The 12,167-nt window shown below is 43.2% G+C and overlaps 1 protein-coding gene across 1 annotated transcript; it reads right to left on the bottom strand.

Annotated features, from left to right (window-relative positions):
• Positions 1 to 220: 220 nt before the first annotated feature.
• On the bottom strand, positions 221 to 10,462 carry LOC146648303 (uncharacterized). The gene is made up of 19 exons (XM_085388456.1): positions 10,328 to 10,462; positions 7,951 to 10,112; positions 7,166 to 7,298; positions 6,913 to 7,033; positions 6,714 to 6,818; positions 4,904 to 4,991; positions 4,657 to 4,818; positions 4,465 to 4,518; positions 3,887 to 3,987; positions 3,571 to 3,699; positions 3,365 to 3,461; positions 3,207 to 3,276; positions 2,865 to 3,001; positions 2,523 to 2,749; positions 2,277 to 2,339; positions 1,725 to 1,929; positions 1,449 to 1,547; positions 826 to 1,014; positions 221 to 532 (listed from the first exon to the last, which is right to left on the bottom strand). The coding sequence occupies exons 2-19, from the start codon at positions 9,817 to 9,819 to the stop codon at positions 299 to 301; spliced, it is 4,083 nt and encodes a 1,360-aa protein (XP_085244582.1). The 5' UTR covers positions 9,820 to 10,112; positions 10,328 to 10,462; the 3' UTR covers positions 221 to 298.
• Positions 10,463 to 12,167: the final 1,705 nt, after the last annotated feature.

The raw sequence follows: 12,167 nt of genomic DNA, 5'->3' as shown, positions 1-12,167 counted from the left end.
CTTAAATCAGCACTTCATTAAATATTAAAAGGATAAATTATGACTCAAGTTTAAAATAAAAAAAGCAGACTGCAATACAGTTAATTCACACTTAAAGGAATACCTAGGAGGCAAGTGCTGTGGCTTTGAACCTTAGTGCTGATTTGAAGACTAATGGTCTCATTCTTAAAGTCTACAGACGTGTTCAGTCGATCTAGACGTTTCTATTAGTTCAGTAGAAGTGCAGTTCTGATTGCGAGAGACCGCAAACACACACTCATGCTGGTGGTGTACATCTCATTTCATCTCAGTCTTTCCTTCACAGGAGCGACTCTGTTCTTACAGTTTTTCCACTGCGTCTTTCGTCTTTCAGGGGCTTCCCCTCGCTCATCATCCTTGACTTCTCTTTGCCATCGCTGTCCACGTTTTCTTTATCCTTTTCCTCCTTCAGCCTCTTCGCTCCTCTCCTCTGGTCCTTCTCCTCTCTCTTCCTCATTTCCTTAAGCTTTTTCTTCAGGGCAGAACGGTCACTTTGACTGCACACGCCCAAAGCCTGATAACAAAAGTGTGTGTTTAAATGGGGTACTAGTGGATTTGGTACACATGCCGTTTTGGACCTCACACGGGGGACCGACTTCACATTTAACAAGAAGCAAGTTTAAAATTTGTTAGTGTAAAACCTCAATCACTTGGACTACTTTGTATCAAGGCTACTCTGTTATGATTACTAAGAAACACTGCAACCAGCATGAAGAGCAGAGTAGTCCACAATAAATCGTCCTATATAGTTACACCACAACAAAACATTTGGCTCCTGCCCCCAACAGCAGTAGCTCATCTGCTGACCTTGAGTTTCTCACTGTCCATGTTGAGAAGCTGTGTCCCATCCACACTCCTGGCGGCAAACTCTGATGTGTATTTATCCATGTTCATAGCGATTAACCACAGACACACCTGCTGGTTATTCCACTCCAAGACGGGTCGACTTTGCCACTGATTGTTGTTGTTCGTGGGAACTGGGTCATCGTCCAAAGTCTGAGGGGTATGAAAGAATATAGCAGGAGAAGGAAGCTATGATTAAAGAGATTAACCTCCTAAGACCCAAACTCTTCCACGGCATGCATTTTTAATTTCTCTTTGATATTTGGGCATATTGGGGCCCAAGAACGTCAAAACAAAGAATTACCAGATTTTTTTTTTTAACCTTATTTTTGTTTTTAAGAAAAGAGCCACATATGAGGATATTCGTTTAAAATTTTGATAGAACAGTAGCAGTATAATGTCCTCGTAAGTGGATATCAGGCCCTTGTAAAGCAAAATTGAGTATTTTGGTCTAAATAACCCAAAATGTGATGTCCGCATATGTGGATGCCAGGTCCTAGGAGGTTAAAGAGCCTGTGTGTGAAAGCTGGACAGAACGCCCGGGGGGAAGCAAAGAGTGAAGAAAAGAAAGGGAAGGATAGACTCACCTCAGTGGAAGAAAAGGTGAAAGTGTGAGAGTGTCCAGAGAGGGAGTGATCAGACACATGACCCACCATACTGGAACAGCCCACTGGAGAGCCAATACTCTGGAACCAACAGAAATGAAACTGGGGTGCCTAGATAGTTCATTATCTACTGCATATGTACAAAAGCATGCAAGCCAATTTGAAATGAGGTTGTGTTTGTATGAGATTGCTCTACGTCAGAAAGCTGAGACAGGAAGAAGGGGCCACGCTGAGAAGGTTGTGGGTTCATTTTCTTACCTGCTGTCTTCTCCCTGAGGTGGTCAGGTACGGCAAACTGCTGCTGGATACAGACCGAAGTCGCTCCCGCCTACTCTCCCCTTCCTCTTCCTTTTCTCTTCCTCTCTCGCCAAACCAAGGAAATGGCAGGCAAGAGGGCATGGAGGTGACAGAGCCTGATGGAGAGACTTCAGCGGGCTCATCCAACAGGTCATCACTGGATGCCCTGGAGAAGAGCAGTTATGCCCTCATTCAAGGTTCAAGGTTCTTTATTTGTCACATGCATAGTTATACAAGTATAACACACAGTGAAATGTAGCCTGACACGCTCCTCGACATGTGCAAAAATGGGGGGGGGGGGGGGGGGGGGAAGAACATATATGTACACACACACACACACACACACACACACACACACACAGTATATACACTGGGTGAATGTGCAGTAAACGTATATTAAAACGTATGCACATTTTTCATCTTTGTCAAGAGCAGTAGTGTTCAAAACAGATGTTAGGTTCACATCTTTAAAAACATTCTTCCCCCCCCCCACCCATATTAGTGTCACCACACCTGTTGCTCACAGACGTCCTGCTGCGTTTTTCGCTTCTTTTGCTGAGAGACTTGCGAAGGCCACTAAAAGAAATATTAAATAAGCTTTAAAGAGTAAATACAAGAAAAAAAAAAAAAATACAACCAGCAAAATTTTACTCAGTGCCATATTCAGCATGTTTGGCAAAACCATCAGAACTCTGAGGCTGAAGAGCAATTTAAGGCTTTAAATTTAGAAAGTGTGAGTCAAAATAAAAGAGCCGCCACCTGAAGTCGGGAAATTTCCTTTTGGATTTTCTAGAGGTGGAGGATTTGCTCGGCGAGGACGGGGTGGTATCCGTGATGTAGATTGGAGGGGTGAAGACTGAGTTGTTTGCAGCTTGAGGACTGAAGGCTGGGAACGATGAGGTGCTGGACACGTCGCTTCTACTGGTTCGGATCGCTGTGGGTGCGGACAGTGACCGTCCCTCTTGTGCTTTCAGGGCCCCTTCTTCCTGTAGTGAGAGAAGACATGATCACAGCTAGAAACTGCATCTCTTTCACCCCCGTTTCATATTAAAAAAAAAAAAAAAAAAAAAAAGGAAGACAGACAACAAAACTGTTCCTTACCCCTTTTCTGAAGCTCTCTCTGAGTTTGTCTCGTGAAGGCGGTTGGCGCTTGGATTTCTGGGCTAGCTGAGCCCTGGCTTTGTGAGCGCTGGAGTCTAAACGGCTGGTATTAGGAACTGGAATCGACCAGTCTGTGCCTGAGACAAATGCATAAAAGCCTATTTAAATTACATAATAATTTTCCATACTGAAGTTGCATTAGACAACTCAAAAAGCTTAGTGTTCCTCCGCTTCTGAAGCTAGAAAAATAAAATATAATTTATCATCAGTAATATGTAGAGCCAGCTGCCGAGTCAAACAGACATGCAAAGACACTTCACTGTCACCAAAACTGATGCTCACCGGTGTTTGAAGTGTCAGTTGAGTGGCTCTTTCTCTCAGATACTGGCTCTTTTCCCTCTAGCTGTGCAATCTGTGATACACAATGAGAAACAATGACTACAGAGAAATGTCAGGATCAGGTAAATAAATCCTCAAAGCACTGAAAAGCCTCCCCTCACCTGGATTTGAAGCTTTTCAATCATCTCTCTGTGCTGCCTCTCCTTCTCCTCCATTTCTCTCCTCAAATCTGCCTCCCTTTTCTCCCCCTCTTCCTCTCTTAAAAACACATTAAGTCACATGTAAGACACCTTGGTGCAGTTTGACTAACTTGCACAGCATGCTCACTAGTAACACTTTTAGGGAGTTAGCAGGATTTCATGAGTACCTGCTCTGGTATTCTCTGACCAGTCTCTTGGCCTTATTGTATTTGATCTCCAGGCTTTCTGATTGGCTCTGGGCATCAGCCAGTCGCTGGCTTACAACTCTGCACAGGGTCTGGGCCTCTTGCCAATACCTGATAAACAGAGTGGGATTCATTAGCACCTTATCAACCCACATCATAATCTTCATTGTATTTATCAACAGTCTCCAATTGCAGCCTTTAATCTTCATGCCTGCTCCGGTAAAATGCTTTTCTATTCCACACGCTCTAGAAAAATATCACAAAAATGGGACAGAGCATTGAAGCTGCTCAACCGTACTTCTCTAGTTTGTCTGCTTTGTCCTCTCCATCCTCCACTTTTTGCTCCAAGTCAGCCTTCTGGCTCTCCCAACAGGCCTGCTGCTCCTCCCAAGCCTTTAACTAAGAAACAGACAAAACTATCTTTATGCAATGCAAGCATGTCATGTGCACAAGAGGAAAAAAAAAAAATGTCTTCCAAAAAAAAAAAAAAAAAAAAAAAAAAGGGCCTTCATGTTGTTAGATCGTATGCATCAAGACATTTGTTGGAGAAACGACACATTTCCTCTTGCTTTGTGCCATCAAAGCTGTTGAAGTAGTCAAAACTCAACGCAGAAGAAAGATTTCTTTCAGAAAGGCTTTCACCAACCCAGTTATGTCACAGTGGTGATTACTTCAAGTCAAAGGCAGAAAAAGCAGGGCTTGACGAGGAGTGCTGGAAAGCAGCCATGTCCTAATAACTCCACTCTGTGGCGTCTCATACACAGTTAAATGGGTCAGAGGCTTCCAAATTTGGATGCGAAGGTAGTGTATTGAAGTGAGTACAGTCATTGGTTTGCGAGTGAGACACAGAGCCTCAACCTCAACTGAGTGACCTACCTGTTCTTTAGTGTGCTCAAGTTGGGTTGCTTTGCTTCTTAGTTTGGACTGAAGCTGTAAGCACATTAAAGAGCAAATTCATGAATAAACCTGGATATATTAACAATTACAAGAAAGGACGCAGATTTTCAGCATTTCTTTTAGTTTTAGAATATGAATCCAAGCTAAAACCTCTGGTTGAACACAGAGTACCTGCTGGTATTTGAGGCAGAGCTGGTAGTTGTCTAGACCCGAAAGAGCGGACACATCCTCCTCTTCGCAGCAGTCATCCTCCGCCTCCTCTTCATCAAACACCAAGCCCTTCTCTGATATGCTGCAATCATTGTCCTCCACTCTTCTGCCATCTCTTTCTCTCTTCATATAGACACACACGCACAGTTAAATTGAACAGAAATAGTTAAAACAAGCCAACCTCCCCCACTTCTACAAGAGGACACACCTTTCTGCTTTTATCCATTTCCAGGCTTTCATTTATCAGTCGCGCCACCTCGCTCTCCACCCCCTCCTTCTCTCGGCCAATCAAAAACCTGCAGGAAAAAAAAACAAAAAATCCCCAGAAATCAATCACAGGTGTGATCAATCACTCCATCTCACCACACACCTGTGCAGATTGTGTTAAATTGTGCGTTTTACAGCAGACATTCTGGATGCTTTTTTAAGTTGCAGACTCATGGCAGATCTTTCAAACACTAAAGTGCACCTGAGAGAGACAAGGAAACACTGATGTATTCTTTGTCTTTCATCAGCTGGTGTGACATATTATCGCTGCACTCTTGCAAGTCATAAGCGGTGATGTTTATGAAGCAGGATTTGCCATTTGGCAGCTGTGCCCCCTTGCTTCTCACTTTCTCATCCTCACTAGGAGGAGCTATCCCACTTTTCAGGTGTCACCAATAACATTAATGATGGCATGACAACTAATGCCAGTCAGCAAACACAGATAACAAGTGCAAAAGTACAAAGGCGACCCCTGAACTAAAGCAGCCGACTGGAAACTGATTCGTCATTATTATTTACTACCGGGTTCATCCTGCTGCGGCGTGTCAAAATGTACTCTGAGTGTTGGTGGTACGCTGTCATCGTACATTAGTATAGCTGCAGGCGCTGACTGTTTTTAAACATGCTCTAAATGTCGGTGCATTTACAGACACTCAGATTATCCAAAAATGTTGGATGCGATTTATAAATGTTGCTTCAAAGTTTATATCAGAAGAAAAACCCCAAAACATTGCTGTGTGAAAAGACAGACCACATGAGGGTGTCATGAAGAGGAAATAATGAGCTGATGTGTTCATTTCTGGCATTTAAAGATTTGCCAGATGGCACCCAAAACCTACAATATCAGGTGCTCAAGTGTTTATTATAAAAGAAATTAAAATGTTTCTATTAGTGTTTTTCATTATGATCTGAAGGGCTGACAGACAATCCTGCACACTATGGCAGACTTAAGAAAATCTTAGACAGTACTGTGAAGAATATATTATGTGTTAACCGAGTTAAACTTGCAAATACAATATCACCCTTATGATAAAAGACTAAAAATATCTGAGAAGACTTTATTTATAGCACTAACATTGTTTCATCTTTATACAACTTTTAGACATCTTAGGAGGCCCTGTCACTTATCTTTGCACATTATTTTTAAAGTGGAATATCAAAGAAGTGCACAAACACACTTTTATATACGGTTTACCAAAAAAACGATGTTGGAGTCCGCATGCTTTTTTGCGCCACGGACCGGTTTAATGTCAGACAATATTTTCACGGACCAGCCTTTAAGGTGTCGCGGATAAATACAACAAGTAAAATGATACAACCAAGACAAAAACTGTGGTATTTTGTAAATATAATAATAAAAGCAAATTCACTGTGTAATTGTGTAGCTTTATTAGCAGCGTTCTCCTGAAATGCGCCAACAACATTGAGAGTAACGTCCTCCTCTCTGCCCCTTAGTGCTCTCGGGTCGCTATGGTAAATATTTCTTTCAAAATAAGACACAACTACAACACGGGAAAAGACCCAGGGAAACAGAGTTAATGATAAAACCCCTGAAAACCATAAATTTCACATCCTAGTCTCAACTCTTGCGGCCCAGTACCAAATGACCCACAGACTGGTACTGGTCCATGGCCCAGGGGTTGGGGACCGCTGGTCTAAGATAACAGCAAAAATACACAAAGCTGTTCAACATAACAAGAATCAGGACGTGTCACAGACAAAAAAAAAAAACTTGCTGTGTGGTAACTTACTTGACGAGACCCGATGTGTTCTTAAGGACTGTGGCTGCAAACAGCTGGGAGACTCCAACTAAACTCACTCCATCCACCTCCACTATCTGGTCATTCACCCGAATCCTTACAGAGATAAACACATACAGACTGAGGAGAGTATCTACCTTTATCTTGGTTTTATTCAGAGAAAAAAAAAAATAAAGACACTAAAGCTAACCTTCCATCCTTCTGGGTTGCTCCTCCTTCAGTGATTGTCTTGACAAAGATGCCAAGTTTTTCCAGTCCCTGGTCAGCACCTACACCCATCCCAATGATGCTGATGCCGAGTCCATCTTCACCTGGAGGGTGTGGGGGAAAAAAAGGTAGTGAAGACATTGGGAATTTATCCTTACATTAGCTACATTAACTGCTAAAAATCATTAGACGTTTAACAATCAGAGGAGAGAGGAAAAACAGATGCTCATACAAACCCTTTTTTATCTCCACTGGAAAAACATCCATCCTTTCCACTCTCTTCTCTAGCTCAAACTCAGCCGAAGCAGACACTGGGTCAATATCTTCATTGTGTCTGTCATAATCTGCATTAGAATAGGTGTTGTACACCTGAAACACACCATTCATCATGCAATTAAGGCCTCAACTTAGGTTAACATTGATGGCAATTTTAGGCTAAATGAAAATGCCTGTTTTTTTGCATTCTTATCTGGTGCATATGTTCACTGTGGGCTGACTAGAAAGATCTGCAGCTATTGACACAACAAGACCTTGTTTATACAGACAAATGTGGTTAGTGTGAGAGCCAGCATCGGATCGAGTAAATGCAAACACTTGAGCAAACTGTACCAACAATTACAGGATTGCAAAATATCTAAGTGTACACACACAACTTCCATATGACATTTACTGATGCCACACTGACCACTGCTACAGTAGTTTGTTATAATCGATCCAGATTAATGCCGCGGGATCTTTTTCCGGTGTAAAGGCAGCTCTGAGCCGAGCGCTGACAGAGGGAAGCGTGTGGAATCTTGTCTTTCCTCCTCTCTTAATGGATTAGAAACATTGCTTTGGGCTAACACCTCGCTTACTCAGATTCAAATAGCAGCTGGAACTGACAGTCACACAAATCTACGACAAAAGAGTTTCTCAAGTGCATGACTTTACAGACCTTGCAGCTTTCAATAAAATGAGCAATGGTAGCTTAAAGCCTGCAAACCCTTAACGTTTGCGTTATTTTTCACAAAGGTTTCCCTACCTTGATTGGTGCCGAGCAGAACTTGACCTTCCTCTCGGCATATCCATCCTCATTCTCCTTGTCGGAAAGTTCAGGCACACCGGGAATTTCCTCATACTCCAACAAAAGCTGGTTTTCCAACTCTTGTCTTGGTGGAGTGGAAAGCTCTGGATGGGACTGGGATTCCTGATCATATGCAAAAGCCTTGTTCTCAATGCCACTGATTAATGCATCTTCTTTTTGGGCCTCTTTGCCGCCTCCTGCTTCAGTGTTTCCATCACTACCTCCTCTTAATGCTACATGCTTGACCTCCTCAGTTGCAAACTCTGCTTGCAGCTCAGGTGTTCTGCCTTCTTCCTTCCTACTTTTCTCTTCTTTCCCATTTTCCTTTTCTTGACTTTGTCTACATTCCTCCACTCCACCTTTGCCCTTTCCCACAGCCTTGTTGTAAACTTCCTTCTCTTGCACGATGACCCTTTCCTTCCCACCAAAACTCTCTTCTACCACTGCATCAGTCATTTTTTCCCTGTTGCCTCCTTCTTCTGTCGACTTCTCCTCAGCCCGTGCTACGAACTCTCTGTTCTGCTCCTCCCTTCCACCCTCCCATTGTTCACTCACCTGCAGATACTTGTCTCTTCCAACATCCCTGCCATCCTCCGTTCCTCCTTTCTCTGTCATGCTCCCTGACAGCTCCTTCTGGTGGTCTCCTGATGAAATGATTGGTCCAACATTTCGTACTTGTAATACCACCCTGGTTTCCAATTTGTAAGGTCCCTGTGTTTCCACACTAGGCTCCTCAAACACATCATCCACTGAGGACTCTTCACCTGGAGCTATACTAATATATGTCACTTGATCCTTAATCCAGCATTTATTCTCTTTCCACTCCTTCCCTTCTTCATTCTCATCACTTTCTGATGACTCATTTTTTATGCTGACCAACTCTGCTCGAAGCGTCTCCTCAGGCGTCAAGCAGGGGTTAAGACAGGATGCTTCTCCTTCTGTTTGTGATACTTTGATTTGATCGTCTTTGTCAAAGTAGTTGTACTTGTTGGATGCATCGCCAGGAATATCTGAGACGGGGGATTTAGGGCACCTTGTCAGTGAAGATGGTGTAGAAGGCTTCAGCAAGGAAACATTTATGATATGGTTCATGGATTTGTCTTTATCTAAGCCATCCTCTTCTGTGTTCCTCCTTTTCCCATTTCCCTCTTCCACCTTTTCTACATTGTTGACTTCTACTTTCCCATCTTCCATCCCCTTGCTTCCCCTGGCAATCAGGGGTTTTGAAACCTGGCCTCCACCACCCCCATCTTCCATCATCTTGCTCTCAAACAATCTTCGAGTTACAGAGAACTTCTGTGCCAGAGCAGCTCGGTCAATATCCGTAATTTCCTCCGCTCTGGATGGTTTATCTTTCAGGGAGGATTCTGGGATAGAAATATTTGTTGTTACAGTGCTCAGAGCAGATGAGGAATTGATGACTGAACACCTGGATCCAGGAAAAGGTGAAGTCTGGAGCTGTATGCTAGGATTTGGGGGAGAAATAAGCACCGTGGAGCCAGAACTTGGCACTGGGCCGCTATCTTGTTTCAACTGCTGGCTGTCCATTTGAAGAAAGATGTTATCTCTGATTTTGGTCCCCCTGGTGCTGTGGATTCTACTTCTGCAACCTGTGCTACCACTGGTGCTGGTGCAGGACATTAGGGGCTCTGACAGGCTGGACTCCAGCTTGTTAGGGTGCACAGCAGAGCGCTGGGCAGCAGCAGATTTGGTCCCTGGCTGTAAACTGGTCCCAGTGTCGAATGAGCATTTGATAGCATGGAAATCAGATTTGTACGTTATCCTGTGAGGGGAGGCACTTCGGCCTTTGCTCTCTGTCCGCATCATTGGAAAATTTGGAGGTTCTCTGGCTAAGAGAGAAACTGTGGACAATCTGAAATAGATGCTTTTCGTAGCTAGACAAAGCACCTGGGGAAAGGCAAATGTTTGAAGACTTGCTGGTACAGTGAAATGGTTGCAATAAGGCAAGATATTCTTGACAAAAGCTGGTGGTTTACAAGTTTACTGCATTTGTGTGATGACAGCAAACATTAAAGGCAGGCTTTTGGTCTGGGAAGTTCATTGTCATAAGGTAGACTCCAGATTCTTCAATTCATTATCACCACCACAGTGAAAATCTCCTGAAAAGCACATTAAGAATAGCTCAGTAGGCGTACACTGCAAACAAACATGAAATAAATAATACCTTTTAGGTGCCTCAAAATCTATAAAGCATCGCTCTGTCCTTAAACCCTTGAATCAAAGAAGAAAACAAAACGCTAAACCTCAGTTACTGACTGAGACAAACTATCCAGTGCCAGGATTAAGAACAACACATTTTTAAAAAAATACTCACTCTTTTATCGAAGAATTTCAATCGCCAGAACAGTTTAAAAGATAAAAACGTAGCATGTAGACATTTTTGTATATCTACTTGACACAGGTATCCACAATTAGACTTGTTTGCGGTCCCTTCTAGACAACATTTAAGTTCACACGCCCTGTCGAAAAAAAGGATTGAGGGCGTGTGTACATAAGCTTGCGCATTTTTGCACTTCTAATATCAACGATAGTCTAAATCAGTTTATTTAGATTATTGTTTCCTTAACGTTTTAGGCAAAAAAAATTCCAATTAGATAAATTAATTAGTCACATTAACGGAATCTGGCTTCAAGCCCGGGTCAGTTAAGCTTTCTTTTCATTGCAACCCTACACCCACCTTTCTGACAGCTTACTGCAAAAGCAGTGTTTTTCTTGGCACAAGACTTTTCCTCGGACTAACTGTGACTAGCTAAAACTGTCTCGCAAAAATGAAATCGCAAATTTGTCGTTCGGAGCTCGGATTTCACGACGGCATGTGAAGGCAGCAAAGTTCACCAACCTGGCGAGTGTGCGCGCGCAGTTTAAAGGTCGCGGGCTCCAGCGCGTTAGGGCTCGTGATCCAGCGGTTAGCTAAATTACAAGAAAGTAACTGGAATATTATTAAAGTAATAGCTCTTTCTCTAGACCGTCCCCGACAGTTTCGTCTCACCATAAAAGTGCTGCTGCTGTCAGTCGGTGCTGACGGCTCCCTTGCTGAGATAAATACAGACAGATGGCGACTCATGTCTCTAAATACTGTAAATGGATTATCCCCCTGTAATCCTGTGTAAACTACTCCAGTAACTGTGTAGCACTGACGGTGAGTGGGTACCAGCCCTCGGGCAAGTTAGCCTACATTTAAAAAGTCAGTTGTAACATCTGTGCCCTATAAAGTATTTATCTTCAGTGGAAAGTCTTATTTTGGTCACTAAAGCCTATTACAGTCTCATATTTAGTGGTGGTTGTTAACCATTGTGAGGCTAATAATGCCATCTGTTGTAATACCTGTTTTGTAGCTTTCCCCCATATTATTGCATAATGCTAAACATGGTAGTTCTCTCTTAAACTTCTACCAAGCATGCAGATCTGTGCTACATCCACTTACCTTCACCTGTTTCCTGCTTCTCAGCATCACTGCCAGAGTTGCTGTCTGTAGTAAAGAAAAAATGTCACTAGCAGAGCCTCTATTGGGCTCAGAGGCAGGCTTGGTGTGAATATTCACCTGTGTGCATGATGCAGGTTTGTGCAGTCAGCCAGATCTCCCACTGTCTACCTGTGTGTGTGTGTGTGTGTGTGTGTGTGTGTGAGGCAAAATGGGAGCAGTGATGCAGCACCTGTGTGTGCTCCTGCCTTGTGTGTCTGTGTGATGCCAGCGGGTGAGTAGGTGCAGTACCTATGTCTGTCTGAGAGGTTGGCTTGTGTGGCAGATGGGCTGGACTGGATTTCAATGGACTGGACTGAACCGTGCAGAGCCGAAGAGTGGTTCTGCTTGCTATGACCTGGATCTGACAGGAGACTATTGTCCCAGGTGGCACTGGGACCTAGTTGATATAAATACTGGCCAATCACAAAAGCCTTCTTCTGAATGAGGCTAACCAAGAGAGGGAGGGAAAATGAAGGGAAATTGAGGGAGTGATGTCGCGGTGGGCGAGAAAGTCAATTTTGAGAGGTAGAAAAGTGAGCGAGGCAGAGTAAATGAAGACAAAGAATGGAGGCAGAAAATCTAACCTGGAATGTGAGAAGCAGTAGAAATGTAAAGGACTGAAGAGTAGAGAAAACAGCAAATTGTAGGAATGATAAATGCTGTGAAGTGACAGCAAGCCCCCTCTGTTTTA

Source organism: Rhamphochromis longiceps, linkage group LG18 (genome assembly GCF_057381845.1).
Source record: "Rhamphochromis longiceps isolate RC_006_pf linkage group LG18, R_longiceps_female_GT1.1, whole genome shotgun sequence".
NCBI classification, from domain to species: domain Eukaryota; kingdom Metazoa; phylum Chordata; class Actinopteri; order Cichliformes; family Cichlidae; genus Rhamphochromis; species Rhamphochromis longiceps.
This window is presented reverse-complemented; position numbering and strand designations above follow the sequence as displayed.